Source organism: Muscardinus avellanarius, assembly GCF_963383645.1.
Source record: "Muscardinus avellanarius genome assembly, chromosome: 16".
Classification (NCBI taxonomy): Eukaryota; Metazoa; Chordata; class Mammalia; order Rodentia; family Gliridae; genus Muscardinus; species Muscardinus avellanarius.
The window spans coordinates 54202453-54223409 of NC_137802.1; the positions used below are offsets into that span (position 1 = coordinate 54202453).

At 39.1% G+C, this 20957-nt stretch overlaps 1 protein-coding gene across 2 annotated transcripts in view; it reads right to left on the minus strand.

The window, feature by feature from the left end:
• The window catches only part of GPATCH8 (G-patch domain containing 8), a gene marked incomplete at both ends in the record, with an annotated part of 98397 nt that overhangs the window by 71624 nt on the left and 5816 nt on the right, over positions 1–20957 (minus strand). Inside the window, one exon of one of the 2 annotated variants that reach the window (XM_080713147.1) lies at positions 10411–10485. The exons of the other annotated variant lie outside the window; for it this stretch is intronic. Within the exon in view, the coding sequence (XP_080569273.1) occupies positions 10411–10485 (75 nt within the window). The remainder of the gene's footprint in view (positions 1–10410; positions 10486–20957) is intronic. 2 annotated transcript variants of the gene reach the window in all.

The window sequence follows — 20957 nt, forward strand, 5'->3', positions numbered from 1 at the left end:
TCAATTATCAGTACCAAAATAACTTACTCAATATAAGTAATGCTGGCAGAAAATGGAAAGGTAAAGAGATCCTTATTTTCTTACTATGAAAACAAACTTATCTATATGTAAAATCTTTCTTTCATAATATAATTTTTACAAATGACTAAGTCTCTGGACAGGACAAGGTTAGCAGAATGACTCTGAGTGTAAGGTTGATTAAATTATTCTTTATTAGCCAGGCGTGGTGGTACATGCCTGTAATCTCAGCATTCGGGAGGCTGAGACAGGAGGATGGCAGTTCACAGACAGCCTCAACTACTTAATGAAGCCCTTTGCAACTCAGTGAGACCCTGTTTCAAAAAAATTATAAAAAATAGGGCTGAGATGTAGCTCGAAGGTAAAATGCCCCTGGATTCAATCCCTAGCACCACCAAAAAAAATATATATATATATTCTTAACTGCTAAACAAATGCTGTAACTATAGCCGGCACTTAGACTTAGGTATTAAATGATGCTGACAAAAATTGTTGCCCCCCCAATTTGTTGTTGTTTGTTTAAAAAAACTTAATTTTGGGCTAAGTGGAGATGAGACATTATGCTGACTGTGTTATATTATGAATGCACTAAAATAAACAGACAGATGAAGCAGTATGCTATTTCCAAAAGCAGTGCAAGTGGAGTGAAAGCATTTCCATACGAACCTGGCTTTACAACTGGGCTGTCAAAAGAACAGTTAAATGTAACACAAAGTAAGAAACTGTCCGATCACTAATGGTCGTTTTTTTTTTTTGTATTGTTTTCAATTCACTGCTTGCAAGTAATGTATTTATTAAAGAAGAGTGAAAGCATAAGTAAATTCACGAGTCAAGACCAGCTGAGAGATTCAAGAGCAGCGTGTTGTGACTGACAACAGTGAAAGGAAAAGCAAATGTTAAAGGGAAAGGGAGAAAAAAAAAAGAAAAATTTAAGGTTATACACATTAGCACCACTTTTACAAAACCACTCAAGAGGATGGCTGTCACTTAATTAGAAAAAAAGCTACCAATACAAAACAATAGTGGCATTTCCTTTCTAAAACTCAGGTTAAAACCGTTCTTTAATTATCTACTTTCCCAATAGGGAATGAAATGTTGGGGGCCATATTAAAATATACAACATGCACCAGGCGTGGTGGCGCACGCTTGTAATCCCAGCATTCGGAGGCTGAGACCGGAGTATCACGGTTCGCGGACAGCCTCAACTACTTAGTGAGGCCCTCTAAAACTCAGTGAGACCCGGTTTCAAAATAGAGAATAAAAATAGAGCAGAGGGTGTAGCTTGGAGGTCAAATGCCCCTGGGTTCCATCCCCAGCCCTGAAAAAAAAAAAAAAAAAATTCAACATGCCATTCTATGTCCTTCAGATCAAATCAAAGGCAACAGAAACAACAGACACTCATTCCAGAACCTCTTCGCACTAACCTCCTAGAGTAAGTGAATGACTAATGCAGAAAACTTGGCCCCTTCCTATCATTTCAAACTACCTGATTGTGCAGGGGGGAAAAAAAGGTGGGGAGCTAATATTCAGTATAGTTTCCTACCAAAAAAGGAGGGGGACATAAACAATTGTCAAAAACCCAGTAGGCTCAGCTGGGTATGGTGGCACATGCCTATAGTCCCCATACTTGGGAGGAGAAGACAAGAAGAACCAGAGGTCTGAGGATGGTCTAAGATAATGCAGTCAGAGTCTCCACAACCTACTGAGACTGTTTCAAAAACAAAAAAGGCTGGGTGTGGTGGCACATATCTGTAATCCCACTACTTGGGAGGCTGTTTCCAAGTAAAAATATAAAACAAAGGTGAGTTCCATTCCCAGTACTACAAAAAAAATTTTTTTAATAAAATAAAAAGGGCTGTGGAGCTGAGTGTGGTGACGCACACTTGTAATTTCAGTACTTGGGAGGCCAAGACAGGAGGATAAAGGTTCTCAACCAGCCTCAGCTACTTAATGAGGCCTTCAAAACTTAGTGAGACCCTGTTTCAATATAAAGAATAAAAATAGGGCTGGGGTCTAACTCAGAGGTAGAATGCCCCTGGTTTGTATCCCCAGTACAAGGGTAAAAATAAAAAAAAAATAAAAAAAATAAAAGGCTGGGGATGTAGCCTGAAGTTCATAGAATGCCCCTAGGGTTCATCCCCAGTACCATGGAAAACAAAAACACCAATGGGCTAAAAATGATTGGTAATATAAGAAAGGCACCCCCAAAATACCTTACTTTACAATAAAGTAGAATAAAGTAGACTTTTCTACCTATGAAATAGTCAAAACTTTTATTCATGAAATAAGGGATTAAGCCGGGCGTGGTGGCACATGCTTGTAATCCCCCACGCTTGGGAGGCGAAGACAGGAGGATCTCGCAGGTTCGAAGCACTGGCTTAGGACACCCTGTTTCCAAATTTTAAAAAATGTAAAAATAGGTCTGGGAGTGTAATCCGGAGGTAGAAGGGCTTCCAGGAACCCAGTACCACAAAAAAAAAAAAAAAAAAAAAAAAAGAAATAAGGGATTAATAATCACCAACCTACAGAAAATTAAGTAACCTTTCTGTGTAAGGCTATGATTTTGCCAATTACTCATGGATGCTAATTATAATAATAAATCGACACAGTAACTTATAGGTCTAACAGTTTGAACAGAATAAGAACAATGAGCACTAAATTTACTTCTAAAATGGTAACTATTACGAAAATAATTAAATCCAGTTAACTATTATTTTAGTCACTATTATAGTGACAAAAAAAATCCAGTTTGGCATGATGGTACATGCTCATAATTGTAGCTACTTGAAAGGTTGAGGCAGGAAGATCATCTGAGCCCAGGAGTTCAAGACCACCCTAAACAACATAACAAGACCGCCATCTCAAAAAACAAAACAACCAAAAACCAATATTTAGTTTAGGCTTTATTTGTTTTGTGGTACTAGGAAATGAACCTAGGGGCATTCTATCTCCAAGCTATACCCCCCCCCAGCCCTTTATTCATTTTTTGTTTTTGAAACAGTGTCTTGCATGGGACTTAATTATAATATCACAGAACCAAAAATAAATTATAATTTTTCTTTATATAAAACAGTCTGGAGCCAGAAGTGGTGGTACGCGCTGCCAGCCTCAGCTACCTGGGGGTATAACTCAGAGGTAGAATGACCCAGTACTACCTATACACACACACACACACACACACACACACACACACACACACACACTCTCTCTCTCTCTCTCTCTCTCTCTCTCTCTCTCTCTCTCTCTCTCTCACAGTCTGGTTTACAACTGACAAAGATGTGTGATAGTAAACTGCTTGTAATTTAAATGTATAAGGAAGAATTGTGAAAAAAATCCTAATTTTAATTAATAAAGCAACTGAATTTTGCCCTAGGTGGTAAGCAAAAAAGCTGTTTTTCAGCAGGGTTCAGTGGTACACACCTCTAATCCCAGTACTTAAGGCTGAGAAAGGAGATCACAAGTTCCAGATCAGTGTCAGCAACTTAGTGAAGACCTATTTCAAAGTTAAAAATAAAAAGAACTGGGAGTGTAGCTTGAAGGTGAAATGACCCAGTGTTTAATCCCCAGCAAATAAATAAATAAATAAAAGCTGGTTTTCTGGTTCTCCATATGATTCAAACTAGTGGCTATGTTGCATGTTCTTTAGTTAGAAATAGAGTTCTTCTAACTGTGGTTAAACCATAAAGGTGAAATGAAAACTTTTTGACCAAAGCAGGCCTCAGTTGCCCTTCTGGTTTTTTTTTTTTTTTTTTGTATTTCTAAACTTAAATGTGTAATTAAAATGCTACACTTTCCAATTTTGTTCCTCTCTATCATGTGAGAGAGAGAAACATGACTTAAATGAGATATTTGAAAACAAGAAAGTAAGCTGGGTGTGGCAGCGCACGCTTATAATTCCAGCATTCAGGAGGCTGAGACTGGAGGATCGCGGTTCGCAGACAGCCTCAGCTACTTAGTGAGGCCCTCCACAACTTGGTGAGACCCAGTTTCAAAATAAAGAATAAAAAATAGGGCAGGGGGTGTAGCTCAGAGGTTGAATATCCCTGGGTTCCATCCTCAGACCCACACACACACACAAAAATGCACCAGGCATGGTGGCGCACGCTTGTAATCCCTATGCTTGGGAGGTGGAGACAGGAGGATCGCACAGGTTCGAAGCCAGCCTCTTTGGTTTAAGAGACTCTGTTTCTAAATTTAAAAAACATATAAAAATAGGTCTGGGAGTGTAGCCCAGAGGTAGAAGGGCTTCCAGGAATCCCAGGGCCACAAAAAAAAAAAAAAAAGAAAAGAAAAGAAATAGAAAACAAGAAAGTATAACATAAAAAACTACCAATATGCTGAAAATATAGTATCAACAATTTTTTAAAACTCCCCAGAGGTGGGCATAGTGGCACACACCCGTAATCCCAGTACTTGGAAAACTAAGACAAAGGACCGAAGGTTTAAGGAGAGCCTCTGCAAGTAGTGAGACTTTCATCACTACATGAGACCCTGTTTCAAAATAAAAATAAAAGGGCTGGGTGTGTGGCTCGGAAGTAGAATGCCCGTACGTTCAATCCCTAGTAACACATACACACACACACTAACACACACACACACACATACCACTCACCAGGCATGAAAGCACACCCCTGTAATCCCAGGTACTCAGGAGACTGAAGCAGGAGGATCTCAAATTGGAGATCAGACTGGGCCACTTAGCAAGACTCTATCTCAAAATAAAATGGAAGGACAGGGATATAGCTTAGTGGTAGAGTGCTTGCCTAGCATGCACAAGATCCTGGGTCTAATTCCCCAGTACCTACCAAAAACAGACACACACACACACACACACACACACACACACACACACACGTGCACGCTAGGTGCAGTGGCACATGCCTGTAATTCCAGTACTTTGGGAAACTGAAACAAGAGGATTGCAGGTTCAAGGCCAGCCTTAGCAACTTAGCAAGGCCTTCTGCAACTTAGTGAGACCTTTTTTCAAAATAAAAAATAAAATAGAGTTAGGGGTATAGCTTAAAGATGGAATCCCCTGGGTCTAATCTCCAGTGCCAAAATAAATAGCCTGGGGATATAGCTGAGTAATAGAGTATTTGCCAAGCATTTGTGAGGCACTGGGTTTGATACTTCTACAAAAATCAAACCAACCAACCAAACAAACAAAAAAACTTATAACTAGCTGTTTCAGCCATTTCCCAACATTCTTTTTTTATTAATTACCAAGTAGAAAACTTTTCCATGTATCTGTATACCACCACAGTAACAAAAATCATTTTGGCAAGAGCACTACAGACACGTATGATGGGAGCCTGCCGGATCACAGATAAAAACTTATTTCATTGTAGCCAGGTGTGGTGGCGCACGCTTGCAATCCCAGCATTCGGGAGGCTGAGACCTGAGGATCGCGGTTCGCGGACAGCCTCAGCTACTTAGTGAGGCCCCCCGCAACTCAGTGAGAGCCTGTTTCAAAATAAAGAATAAAAAATTGGGCATGGAGTTTAGCTCAGAGGTCAAATGCCTCTGGGTTCCATCCCCAGACCCCCCCCCCAAAATTTTTTTTTTCATTGTATAGGGCTGGCTCCAAACTTTTATACTAGAAAGCAATATAATTTCTCAAGAGAAAACTATACTACAGATATGTCAGTGACTAGGTGAATATTAATTCCACACTATGTTTTATTTTAGTTGACAGCCACATTCACACTTTAGCCCATTTTTAACAGTGACAAAAATAGTTAAGTCTCTTGAGTGGATTGTAAGCTTTGCTGATTGTGTATCAAAGACTCTGTAAGCAAGAACCAAATGCTACTAGGTGAACCCATGCAAACAAGTTGTAAAATTTCCCAAAACAAAAAAGTCTATAGCTCACTACAGATGACACAATGAAGACTAGAGAGAAAAGCCATAGAGTAATGCTACACCATTCAGCTCCAAGAAGCACATTTATAGTGCAGTCCACAGATGGTCACTGCTAAATGTCAAATCAGCAGTCTTAGAGAGTTACAGTTTGGAACTAGTGGAGTCCACAGATCTGAACAGATATGCGACATAACAAAAATCCACCTATACATATATTCCTAAATCCCTACATAAGCAAACTAAACTTCAGCAGTTGGAATTTTAAAAGTTATACTGATTTTTTAAAACTTAATCAATCAATCTTAAAACTTTTAAAGCCAGGATTTTAATCAGGTAGAGCAAAAACCAACTAATGTTGATTGGTAGTTGCCTTTCCAAATGGAACAATGACAGCATATTTTAAGTCTATGATGCAGGCATTTTGCCATCTGTGTAACTTAACATTATTCCCCATCTGGTTTCTCACCTTCAATTGATAAAGGTCATAAGGACCATATATCCTAAATCACACCAACCAATTCTTATAACTATGATGGAATGAATCCTTGATTGGGCTACAGCCTTAAGTTTGGTTTTTTAGATATTTTATCTTTAAGTATATGGAGGCCATATTTATAATGGCTGGAACCTAAAAATCACAAGGCAACAATGACTTTTAAAACTCAAGTTTAAAAAAGATTCTGTGATAAGAATAAAAAGCTAATACTTTATATTTTTATTTTAATTTTGATAATCAAGTTATCTAGAAGTTTTTCATGGTTTTCTTAGAAAAGTTTTGTATTTTTTTTACCAGAAATTCCATTGAAAGATATTTGGTTGGTTGAAATAAAGAAAGGAAAATATAATTTTATAGCAAATATTATTAAATACTCTACAAATACTCGATTTTGGTGTGTTTCCAACATTGAAAACTGAAATACATATATCATCTCACTGATAAATCTAAGCTTCAGAAATTCACTAAAAGCATAATGCATTACTATACCTTTAAATCTCATTTCCTATCTTGCTGGTTTGCATCAAATTTACCCTATCATATAAAAAAACCCTCAATCCTATACTCACAATAACCCTTCACACAGCATATTCTTGGCACAAACCTGTGCAGAGGCTTCCATGGTACCAGCTGCTGCAGATTACCTTTGTTAAAAAAAAAATAACTAGGACCTTTAGCTCCTGCAATGATCTGTAGACTCCCAAAGCTGCATATTCCAGCCACTTTTGAGTTGCATGCTGTAGCAAAACAGTCAGCACCTCTCAATAGATATTGCTGCAGAGAAAGATTTTAATTCAGCAGAGTCTCTTTCTGTGTTAGAGCAATGACATTTCCCCCTAAGAACAAAACAGCTCAATATAGCCAGCCATATAACTCAAATATATACCTATTATTTGGTGGGCATTTCTTTAGTTGATAAACTTTTGTTCTGGGGGGAGAAGTAGAAGGAATATTGCTTACTTTGATATTAACTGTTGTACAAGTTTCTTTTAAAACTTTACATTTTATTCCCAAATGACTAGGTGGCAGAATAAGATCCTTATATTGTCAGTCTCAATTCTACCTAACACATGTAAGCTATGAAGCTACAACTACTACTTAAAACATTAAAAATAAATGCAGATGTTTATGTGCTTCAGAAATAACTTTTCATATGAATCTGTGTAACTTATGAATATCCATCTCTGAACATACATGTATTGATTAAAAAATTAAATATTCAGTCTGAGTACTACAGTATTTGATATTTTAAGCGAAAATTACACTAACAAATGAGGCAAACATGGATTATACTTCTACTCATTGAGACTACTCAATAATGATTAGACTATCTTCTCTCAATTCTATGATATATGCTAGAAAAAATCCTGGACAGCCAGTGCAGTGGCACACACCTGCAATTCTAGTACTTGGGAGGCTGAGACAGGAGGATCACAGGTTCACAGCCAGCCTCAACTACTTAGTGAAGCCCTACACAACTTAGACCCTGTTTCAAAATAAGAAATAAAATAGGGCTAGGAATATAATTCAGAGGTAGAATACCCCTGGGTTCGATCGCCAGTATCATAAAAATAAAAAAAGAAAGAAAAATAAAAAAATCCTGGACACTGTGAGGTAAAATACCATTAACTTCATGTGTCACAGGAATAAGTTTTTTTAAAAAAATCTTATGACGTGGCTCTAAAAGAAGATTTTACGCTGGGTGTGGTGGTGCACGCTTGTAATCCCAGCATTCGGGAGGCTGAGACAGGAGAATTATGGTTCGTGGACAGCCTCAGCTACTTAGTGAGGCCCTTTGCAATTCAGTGAGACACTTTTCAAAATAGAGAATAAAAAATAGGGCTGGGGGGTGTAGCTTGGAGATAGAATACCCCTGGGTTCCATCCCCAGTACCACCAAAAGAAAAAAAAAGAAAAAAACTATTGTTTAGTGCTTCTAAAAATTTTTGTCAGCCAGGCATGGTAGCAGATAGTTGTATTCCCAGTACTTGGGAAGCAGACACAGGAGGATCATAGGTTCACAGACAGTCTCAGCAATTCGGTGAGATCCTGTTTTAAAATAAAAAATAAAATAGGGCTGGAGATATAGCTAAGAGGTAGAACACCCCTGGGTTAAATCTCCAACACCAAAAAAAAAATAAGGGAGAGGAAGGAAGCCGGGCATGGTGGCACATACTTATAATACCAGTACTTGGAAAGCTGAGACAGAGGATCACAGGTTCTTGGCCAATCTAAGCTATTTAAGTGAGGACCTCCACAACTTAGTAAGACTCTGTTTCAAAATAAAGAATTAAAAAAAAAAAGAGAGCTGAGGGTATAACTCAGAGGTAAAATGCCCCTGGGTTCAATCTCCAGTACCACACACACACACCAAAAAAAAAAAAAAAAAAAAACAACTAATAAATAAAAATAAAATACAAAAAAAGCTTTGTTGAGTATAGTAATAATAAAAATTAGGCTGCAAATTCAGGGTAATTAAGTTTCCTGTGACTTTAATGCCAGCATACTCACAGAATTATAGCTTATATAAGAACATTAACCAACCATACACCTTATAGGGTACTGGGGCTCACTGCTGATAAGTTTGTTCTTGAACTCTGATCCATAGAAAGATACTTAAATGGAAAAATTATTTCCAAGTACAAGATACTAATTTTATTATAAAATTCTGTCTCATGATAATCCCCCAAATAATATGGAACAAGGCACAAACTTCAGTTAGTTTTAGCAAAGTGGGCTTGGCATTTTATCCTTATGTCAAAACACAAGACTGAGCTTTCAGCAGATCAGATGTGATTTCTCCCTCTGCAGCATTATCACATGCGTCATCAATTACTGCCATGCCTAAGTCTAGCATCATGCCAGCACATTAAGACAGAAGGTACTATATGCAGTGTTCACTGGACCAGAAGGACAGAAATAAGAAGGGGAGGTGGGGGAGAAAGAAACCCTAGAGAAGAAATTTTAAAAAAAGGCAGACCGTGCAATACAAACCAGATCATGGCTGCTTAGCTAATATGGGCCAACTGCTGTGGAAGAAAAATGTCGAACACCCCAAGTTGTGTAAATTTCTGTAAACATCTAAACACACACACAAACACACACAACACCAACCTAATTAGGAACATAAATATATGTTGATCCTTTACTATGTTTTAAAAATAAAAAATAAAACACTTTAAAAAATAAAAGCTAAAGTATCTATATTCTGTACTCTCTAAATTGCCTGATTATTTTCCTGAAGGATATGAAGCTCCTGTTTTTTAAGAGGGAAGGGGCCTTGTTTTGACTGGTATAAAGATTAATATTTGCTCTCAGATGTTTTTTACCCCATTCAAGTTCTGCCAATGATCCAATGAACCCATACGGAATTATGTGTACACTTAAGCACAAATATTAAATACTGACAATAATGACAAGTTTAGACAATCAACTATGTTATTAAAAATAAGGTTTTTAAAATAAAAATGTTCAAAAATTAAGGCTCTTTAAAAATTGAGAGACAGGGAAAATAAGTCTCCTTGTTCTATTATTTGGTATCACTAGTATCCCAATCTAAGCAGATCAAGAAGATAACTGACTTTTGGAAAAAAATTCAGACTTTTTTTTTTGCCACAGACACCAAGTTTTATGTTTCTCAAGACTATAGTAAGACTGTGTATTACTTCTTAACTGTTTTTAATGGACCATGATTGGGTACCTAGGAGAAGAATGAAAGGATCAAAATACATTTTACTCCTTTATTCAACTTACGAAAAGACTAAACTTGGTAACTTGCTATCTTTATCAGAATATCAGTATGGGCCAAATAATATTTTTCCATCAAAATTGTAATTTCTCCTATGTTTTGGACTGATTTCCCAATATATTAAATATCAGATTATATCCCAAACTCTATTTGGTTACTATAGTGCATGCAAAAAAAATTCTTAACTGTACTATTGTTTATTAATAAATTTAATTTCACTCACATCAAGTGTCACACGAACACTACCTAACTGGCTAAGACCCAAAATTAAGCACTAATCATCTTACCGATTCTATAGGCTTGTCAAGTGACGCTTGTTCAATTTCCAAGTGTCCCTCTTCATACTGATCAAAGTGATTACCCTGAAAGAAAAGACTATAGTTATTTTTCAATAGCAATAAATATCAAAAATAGCCTAATCAAATGAAGTGCTCTTTTTAACTTTTCATTTTTGTCAGTAGATAAACAAAAACTGCACCACAAATTTAGACTTTAAAAAACTCTATGAGTCAGGTATGGTGGCTCACGCTTGTAATTCCAGTACTTGAGAAGCTGAGATAGGATCATAGGTCCATGGCCAGACTCAGCAACTTAGTGAGGCCCTGCAACTTAGTAAGACCCTGTTTCAAAATAAAATAAAATAGGGCTGGGGGTGTAACTCAGAAGAAGAATGGCTCTAGAGTCTATCCCCAGTACCACACATACACACAAAAAAAGTCTATAAAAAGCTGGGCATGGTGGTCCATACCTTTAAGCCCAGTGCTTGGGAGGTTAAGACAGGAGGATTACAGGTTTGAGACCAACCTCAACAATTTAGTGAGACTTTCAGCAGCCTAGTAAGACTCTTTAAAAAAAAAAAAAAGAAAAGAAATACAATAGGGCTAGTAGTATAGCTCACAGGTAGAACACACTTGGGTTCAATCCCCAGAACAAAGGAAGGAAAAAGGAAGGAAGGAAGAAACACATAAAGAGTTTTTTTTTTTTTTTTGTGGTACTGGGGATAGAACCCAGGGGCATTCTACCTCTGAGCTACACGCCCAGCCCTATTTCACGCCCAGCCCTATTTTTTTTTTTTTTATCCTTTATTTTGAAACAGGTCTCACTGGGTTGCAGAGGGCCTCACTAAGTAGCTGAGGAGGGCTGCGAACCGCGATTCTCCTGTTTCAGCCTCCCAAATGCTGGGATTACAAGCATGCACCACCACGCCCAGCTCTTTCAGGCTCCAAAGAAAGAGATTTTAAATCTAAAAAACCAACTAGGAAGCTGGGCACTGTGGTGCACTCCTGTAGTCCCAATACTTGGGAGGCTGAGGCAGGAGGATTACAGGTTGAAGGTTAGCCTGGACGACTTGGCAGGACCCAGTCCAAGAAAACAAAAAATCTAAAAGAGCTGGGGAAGTAACTCAGAGGTAGAGCACCCATGGGTTCAATCCCCAGTATCCTACACACGCACACACACACACACACACACCCCACCATCACAACAAAACCAACTAGGAGTCAAGGTACAGCTCAGCAGTAGAGTGCTTGCCTAGAATACGCAAGGACCACCGGGTTGTAATCCCCGCGCTTGGGAGGCAGAGGCAGGAGGATGGCAAAATAAAGGCCAGCCCTGAGCAACTAAGACCTTATCTCAAAACAAAAAGTGCTAAAGATATAACTCAGACCAGTCCTGGGTTCAATCCCTAGCACTGCAAAAATACAAATAAAAAATACCTGTTTTAAATAAGAAATAATCCAGGCTGGAGGTATAGCTTGGAGGTAGAATGCCTCTGGGTTCAATCCCCAGTATAAAAAATTATTTTTTTAAATATGTGAGAATATATTTGTGACTTCAAGCTAGACAGATAATTCTTAGATACAACCCTAAAGCACAATCTATAAAAAAAAAAAAAGTATTAAGCAAGCCGGGCGTAGTGGCGCACACTTGTAATCCCAGCATCTGGGAGGCTGAGATGGGAGGATGAGGTTCGCTGACAACCTCAGCCACTTAGTGAGGCCTTCCGCAACTTAGTGAGACCCTGTTTTAAAATAAAGAATAAAAAATAGGGCAGGGGGTGTGGCTTAGAGGTCAAATGCCCCTGGGTTACATCCCCAGACCCACCAAAAAAAAAAAAAAAAAAGTATTAAACCAGCCACGCTTATAATCCCATAGCTTGGGAGGCTGAGGCTGGAGGATCACACAGGTTCGAAGCCAGCCTCAGCTACTTAGTGAGGCTCTCAGCAACTTAGTGAGACCCTGTTTCCAAATAAAGTATAAAAAATAGGTCTGGGCCGGGCATGGTGGCGCACACTTGTAATCGCTGTGCTTGGGAGGCTGAGACAGGAGGATCGCACGGGTTCGAAGCTAGCCTCAGGTATTTAGTGAGGCTCTCAGCAACTTAGTGAGACCCTGTTTCCAAATAAAGTATAAAATAGGTCTGGGAGTATAGCCCAGAGGTAGAAAAGCTCCTGGGTTCCACCCTCCAGTACCATACACACACAAAAAAGAGTATTAAGCCAAGCACGGTGGCACAAGCTTGTAATCCTGGTACTTGAAACGCTAATAAAGGAGCATCTCAGGTACATGTAAGTAGCCTCAGGTATTTAGTATGGCCCTCTGCAATTTAGTGAGACTCTGTTTCAAAATAAAGAATATTTGCATGATGAGGCATTTTAGTCACTACCTCTTCTGAGATACTTGTGTAAAAACAAAAACAAAAATAAAGAATAAAAGTAGGGCTGGAGGTGTAGTCAGAGGTTCAATCCCCAGTACAGGAGAGAGAGAAAGAAAGAGAGAAAGAGAGAAAGAGAGAAAGAGGGAGAGGGAGAGAGAGAGGGAGAGGGAGAGGGAGGGAGGGAGAGGGAGAGGGAGGGAGGGAGAGGGAGAAGGAGGGAGGGAGAGGGAGAGGGAGGGAAGGAGAGGGAAAGGGAGAGGGAGAGGGAGGGAAGGAGAGGGAGAGGGAGAGGGAGGGAAGGAGGGAGAGATGGGGGGAGAAAAAAATATTTAGGGTCTGGTATAGCTCAGCAAGGGTGCAGGTCAGTGGCGGAGCCTGTAGTTAGCATATGCAGAGGTTCAGAGTTCAATTCTCAGTGCACACACACAAACATACAACACACACAAAAGTCAACATAAAAAACCTACAATAGCCAGGCATGGTGGTACATGCTTTTAATCCCAGTTCTTGGGAGGCTGAGGCAAGAGGATAACAGGTTCGTGGCCAGGCTCAGCTGCTTAATGAGGCCTCCACAACTTAGTGAGACCCTGTTTCAAAATAAAGAATAAAAAATAGGGCTGGGGGTATGTATAGCTTGGAAGTAGAACGTCCCTGGGTTCAATCCCTACTACTGCCAAAAAAACCCCAGAACTACAATATATGACATTTGACATTTTGGAAAAGCAAAACTATGAGAATAGTACAAAGATTAATGGTGCCAACAGTTTGGGAGAAGAATAGATGGAGCACTGGAGATAACTAGCACAATGAAACTATTCTCTATGATACTATAATGGTGAGCACATGTCATTCATTATACATTTCTCCAAACCTATGGAACTATAAAACCAAGAGTGAACCCTAAAGTGGAACGCCCACTTTGATAATGAATTATCTCTATTGGTTCATCCATTGTAACAAATGTGCAGGCTGTTGGGGGAGGGGCTCAAAGGTGGACTGTTTACATGGGAGCTTCAAGCACTTTCCCCTTAACTTTGCTATGAACCTAAAAATTAAAAAAAAAATCAAGTCTATAAATTTAATAAAATCAAATGACACAAAAATTAGTTATATTAAGCATATATTCAACATTTTTAAAGCATTTCTTCAAAGTATGTCTAACTTTAACACTCTTAAAAATAGTGTTTTAAAATGACTATAAAACTAAAAGGTAAATTGACCGTGGCTAGTTCTTAGAAATTAAATGAAGAAGGGGCCAGGATGCAGCTCAGTGGCGAAGTGCCTGCTTTGCAGGTGTGGCGCTCTGGGTTCGATCCCTGGTTCCAAAAAGACAAAAAGAACCCCTTTAAAACAAAAAATAAAGCCGGGCGTGGTGGTGCACGCTTGTAATCCCCGTGCTTGGGAGGCTGAGACAGGAGGATCGCACAGGTTCGAAGCCAGCCTCAGCTACTTAGTGAGGCTTTCAGCAACTTAGTGAGACCCTGTTTCCAAATAAAATATAAAATAGGGCTGGAAGTATAGCCCAGAGGTAGAAAGCCTCTGGGTTCCACCCCCAGTACCACCAAAATAAAGAAATTAATTAATTAAACAAAAAATAAGCTAAGAAATGAAATGGAGACGAAAAAGTCATTCATTTTTTACTTGTCACAATGTGGCCTAAAGATTTAACAATATCTACTTTTATATTTGTATTATTTACTTTAATAATTTTAAAAGAAGAGCTCCAAACATTGGACACTGCTAACAAAGTTTCCTCAACCTGTGACAAGAAGCTTTCCCAAAAGATAACATACCTAGTTGTAAGATTAAAGTTCTACCAATGATCTCACTCTAACAAAATGTTTGCAAGAAAGCATTTTACAAAAACACCCTAAGAGGCTCAGTGGTAGGGCATCCCTGTGTTTAATCCCCAGTACAGGATAGAGTAAAAAAGAAAACCGACACAGTAATTAAGTTACAAATTCACAAGGCTTGTGATTGTGATTCTTATTTCACCTAATAAGATAAAGTTCCTTATTTCTACCAGTATATTATACTAAAAACCCAGATTTAAAAAGGGAAAAATAGCTTGCCTCTATAATTCTGAAATATCTCAATAGAAAGCAAAATTGGTCAAAATTTTCTAGTTATAAAGGACAAAGATTGAGGAGACAAACAAGAAAATAACTAAATGCAATCAATATGGAATCCTGGAGAGGATCCTAGAACAAAAAATGAGTATTATTAGAAAAATGAGTAAAACACACATAAAATCTGTGGTTTGGTTAATAATATTGTACCAGTGTTAATTTCCTAGTTTTGAAAATCATATTATGAATCATATTATGGTTACTATATGGATACTGTGGTAAGGGAAGATAGGTAAGTGGTATGCCAGAATTCTCTGTAAATCATTTTTTGCAACCATTCTATAAATTTAAAATTATAAGAGGAAAGCTGGGCGTGGTGGCGCATGCTTGTAATCCCAGTGCTTGGGAGGCTGAGACAGGAGGATCGCATAGGTTCAAAGCCAGCCTCAGCTACTGAGTGAGGCACTCAGCAACTTAGTGATACTGTTTCCAAATAAACTATAAAATAGGTCTGGTAGTATAGCCAGGAGGTAGAAAAGCCCCTGGGTTCCACCCTCAGTACCCCCCCCAAAATTGTAAAGACACATCTAGTTATGGAATAATCTCAAGATATACTGTTAAGAAAGAAAAATCAGAGCAGGGCATGGTGGCACATGCTTATAATCTCAATACTTTTAAGAGGTCAAAACAGGGCCAGGCATGGTGGTTCGCAAGCTTATAATCCTAGTACTTAGGAGGTTGAGAAAGGAGAATCAGAGGTTCCTGGCCAGCCTCAGCTAATTAGTGAGGCCCTCTGCAACTTAGTTAGATCCTGTTTAAAAATAAAGAATAAAAAATAGGGCTGGGGGTGGTTATAGCTCAGAGGTAGAATGTCCCTGGGTAAAATCCTCAAAACCGCAAAAAAAAGAAGAAAAAAGAGAAAGAAAAAAAGAGGCTAAGACACGAAGATCGAAAGTTTGAGGCTAGACTCAGCAACTTAACAAGACCCTGTTTCAAAATATGAAATTGTGCTCATTTCGGCAGCACATATACTAAAATTGGAACAATACAGAAGAGATTAGCATGGCCCCTGCACAAGGATGACACGCAAATTCGTGTTCTATATTTTTCTTTGTATAGCTGTATAAAAAGCAACTGATTTTTTAAAGAATAAACATTTTAAAGTAAAAAAATATATATATGAAAAAAAAATCCAGGTATGGTGGCACACCCTTGTAATCCCAGTACTTGGAAGGCTGATATGGGAGGATGGCAGGTTCACGGCCAGCCTCAGCTAATTAGTGAGGCCCTCCGCAACTTAGTGAGACCCTGTTTCAAAATAAAGACTAAAAAATAGAGCTGAGGGTGTAGTTCGGAGGTAGAGGTAGAATGCCCCTGGGTTCAATCCCCAACACAGCTAAATAAATAAATAAATAAATAAATAAATAAATAAATAAATACAAAATAAAAAAGGCTGAGAATGCTGGCATGCTGGCACACGCCTGTAATCCCAGTACTTGGGATGCTGAGACAGGAGAATCACAAGTTCAAAGCCAGAGCCAGCAATTTAGTGAGGCTCTCAGAAATCTAATGAGACTCTGTTTCCAAATAAGAAATAAAAAAATCAGGCTGAGAGTGTAGCTTGTGAGAGTGTAGCTTGGAGATAGAATGCCTCTGGGTCCAATATCCAGTACCATAAATGGGGAGGGGAGTGCTGAGGATATAGCTTAGAGGTAGAATGGCCCTGGGTTCACTCTCCAGTACCAGAAAAAAAAAAAAAAAAAAAAAAAAAAACAGAAGAAAAGTATTGAGGATAATAACAGAAAACTTGTTTTGCTAACGACTTTAATTCCTTACTACCTTTTGACTTACTAAAACATTCTATGTACAATGCCAGAGCAACTTCAGCTACTTTTCCTTCCATTCATTCTTTTTTTTTTTTTTTTTTTTGGCAAGTCTGGGGATGGAACCCAGGGGCAACTGACCTCTGAGCTACACCCACAGCCCTATTTTTTATTCTTTATTTTGAAAAAGAGTTTCACTAAGTTGCGGAGGGCCTCGCTAAGTAGTTGAGGCTGCTCACGAACCGCAATCCTCCGGTCTCAGCCTCCCAAATGCTGGGATTACAAGCATGCGTCACCACGCCCGGCTTCATTCTTAAATTAGGTATGAAACACTAAATATATATATATATTTTTTTTTCTTTTTTTGGTGGTACTGGGGTTCCTGGAAACCCTTCTATCTCCGGGCTACACTCACAGACCTATTTTATATTTTTATTTGGAAACAGGGTCTCTTAAGCCAGTGCAGCTGGCTTCAAACCTGCGCCATCCTCCTGCCTCCTGTCTCTGCCTCCCAAGCGCAGGTATTACAAACGTGCGCCACCACGCCCGGCTAAATATATTTTTTATATCTCAAAGAAATCATTTAGTATAAGCATGTCAAGAGTATATTCCTTCTTTCATATTTAACTTTTTGCATTGACTAAATACAATATGCATTATTGGTTAGATTTCCACAGTTAAATGGACAATTCACTTTTTATGAGTGGAAAATCATTACAACAACTCTATTCACTGCAATATCCCATCAGTGAGTTCTTTCAGCATTTGTAGTGGTCATTTGTAATTCCTTTGGTAATTATCATGAATCTGCTTTTCACTTAATGCTAAATGGCAATGCTAATATGAAAAAAGAATTAATACCAGATATACGAACAAAAGTACCAGTCATTTCAAGAAAGGAGTATATGTGGGTGTGGGAGTGTGTATGGGTATGGGAGTAAGTTAGTAACTGAGGCTTGAATCCAGGGGCATTCTACCTGAGCTACCCCCAGCCCTGTTTTATTTTGAAACAGGGTCTTACTAAGTTGCTGAGGTTGATCTTGAATCTGCGATCCTCCTGTCTCAGCCTTCCAAGTACTGGATTACAGGCATCCACTACCATGCACAAAAGAATTGAGGAAGCCGAAAGAGTCAGGGAAGAAATTTTAATAGAATACAATAACTAAATATATACCTCAAGCTAGAATCCATTTCCATTAATAAAATATTAGAAACTGACTAAGTCACAAGAACAAAGACTAAACCTCTTCATGGGTTTCAGATCTATAATTCAAGATCTCACAAACTTCTGCTACTCCTTTTCAGAAAATGGTGATCTTTTTTCATGGTGCATGCTTGTAATTCCATTTACTTAGGCTAAAGCAGAAGAATAGCTAGTTTGAGGTCAGCCTGGGAAATTTAACAAGACCCTATATCATAATAAAAAATTAAGAGGGCCAGGAGCTGGCTACAGTGGCATAGGTCTATGATCCAAATTCTTGAGAGGCTGAGACAGAAGGATCACAGGTTTGAGGGCAGCCTCAATAACTAGACCAGATCTTCAGCAACTTAAAAAATTAAGCCAGGTTTGGTGGTACAAGCCTGTAATCCCAGTACTTGGGACGCTGAGATAGGAGGATCACAGGTTTGAGCTAGTCTCGGCAACTGAGCAAGACCCTCAGCAACCTAAGGAGATCCTCTTTCAAAATAAAAAAAGAAGCCAGGCGTGGCGGCACACGCTTGTAATCCCTGCACTTGGGAGGCTGAGACAGGAGGATTGCACAAGTTCGAAGCCAGCCTCAGCTACTTAGTGAGGCTCTCAGCAACTTAGTGAGACCCTGTTTCCAAATAAAGTATAAAATAGGTCTGAGGGTATAGCCCGGAGATAGAACAGCCCCTGGGTTCCACCCCCAATAACACCAACAAATTTTAAAAAATAAAAAAATTTAAAAATAAATTTAAAAAAGAGGAGTGGGGGTATAGCTCACAGGTAGAATGCCCCTGGGTTCAATCTCCAGTACCATCAAAATAATAATTATTATAATCAGTCCTCTGCAGATACATATACTAAAGAACATTTTCTTGCTAGCATTCAACTGTACCATCATTAATAGCTGTGCAAACACAAAATGCTAAGCATTGTACCTTTCCCTATAACACCTAAACTCATGCTGGGGATGAAACCCCAGGGCCTTGCAAATGCCAGGCAAGTACTCTACCAAAGCACTGTAGAAGATGCTGCTGCTGCTGCTGCTGCTGCTGCTGCTGATGATGATGATGATGATGATGGTATTGAGGATTAGAGGCTTTCTGCCTTCAAGTTACACCCCAGCCCTTTTTATTTATTATTCTGAAGCAGGGGCTCACCAAATCATTGAAGCTGGTCTCAAACCTACCTCCTGCTGTCTCAGCCTCCCAAGTACTAGGAAAACAAGTATGTACCACCACATTGGGCTCAAAGCATTGTAACTTTAAAATTTTTTTTTTCAGTACTAGGGATTGAACCTAGGGGCATTCTACCTCCAAGCTACACCCCTAGTCCTATTTTTTATTCTTTAATACAGGGTCTCACTAAGTTACAGAGGGCCTCACTAAGTAGCTGTGGCTGTGAACCTGTGATCCTCCTGTCTCAGCCTCCCAAGTACTAGGGATTAAATCCCCCACACACAACTTAGTGAGAACTTGTTTCTAAATAAAAATAAAAATTAAAAAATAGAGTTGAGAGCCAAGCATGGTGGCACACACTTTTAATCTTAGTACTTGGGAAACTGAGACAAGAGGATGGCAGGTTTGTGGCCAGCCTCAGCAACTCAGTGAGGCCCTCCACAACTTAGCTATTAGACCCTGTTTCAAAATAAAAAAATAAAACAGGCCTGTGGTTTAACTCAGAGATAGGATGCCCCTCAGTTCAATCTCCAGTACATAAATAAATAAATAAGAGCTGGAGTGTAGCTTGGAGGTAGAATGTTCCAGGGTTCAATTCCCAGAACCACAAATGAATGAATGCATAAAAGAAAAAAGGGCTGAGGGTGAAGCTGGAGGTAGAATGCCTCTGTGTTCAATTCCTAGTGCCAAAAAATAAAACTATTAAAATGAGCCAGGCATGGTGGTGTACTCCTATAATCCCAGTGCTTGGCAGGCTGAGACAGCAATAAGTACTAAGACTCTCATCAACCTAGTAAGACCCTGTTTCAAAATGGAAATAAAAGCCGGGCATGGTGGCACACGCTTGTAATCCCCACACTTGGGAGGCGGAGACAGGAGGATCATGCAGGTTCAAAGCCAGCCTCTCTGGCTTAAGAGACCCTGTTTCCAAATAAAAGTATAAAAAATAGGTGTCTGGGAGTGTAGCCTGGAGGTGGAAGGGTTTCCAGGAACCCCAGAACCACCAAAAAATAAAATAAAATAAAATAAATAAATAAATAAATAAATAAATAAAATAGGACTAGAGGTATAGCTCAGAGGTAGAATGCCCCTGAGTTCAATCTCAGTGTCACAACAACAACAACAACAAGAATTTGTTTTCAGTCTCAGAACAGAAAATAAAAAGGCCTGAGGGTACGGCTAAGAGATATAACATCCCTGGGTTCAATCCTCCTTACCACAAAAAATAAAAAATAGAGCAAGCATGGTGGTACAACTTGTAATCCCCCCAAAAAATTTGTGAGGCTGAGATAGGAGGATCGTGGTTCATGGACAGCCTCAGCTACTTAGTGAAACCCTTTGCAGCTAAGTGAGACCCTGTTTCAAAATAAAGAATAAAAAGTAGGGCTGAGGGCATATCTCAGAGGTAGAATGCCCCTGGGTTCCATCCTCAGTATTGCAAATAAATAAATAAAATAACAAATATCAGCTTAAAGCCAGGCATGTAATCCAGAATTTGGAAAGCTGAGACAGGAGGATCATAAATTCAAGGCCAGTGCTTGATAACTTAGTGAGACCTTGTTTCAAAAAACAAAACAAAATGAGTCTGGGGGTATAACTCAGGGGTACAGTCCCTTGAGTTTGATTCCCAGAAACACACACACACACACACACACACACACACACACACACACACCAGCCTAGCCAGGCTGGGTGGCACAAACTTGTATTCACAATACATGAGAGGTTGAGACAGGAGGATGACAGGTTCAAGGCCTGCCTCAGCAACTTAGTGATGCCCAGTTTCAAAATAAAAAATAAAAAGGGCTGGAGTATGGATCAGAGGTAGAATGCCCCTGGGTCCAATCCCAGAAAGAAAGGGAGGAAGGATCAGCCTAGATACCAAAGAATTACATGTGGTGCACATCTGTAATCCCAGCTAT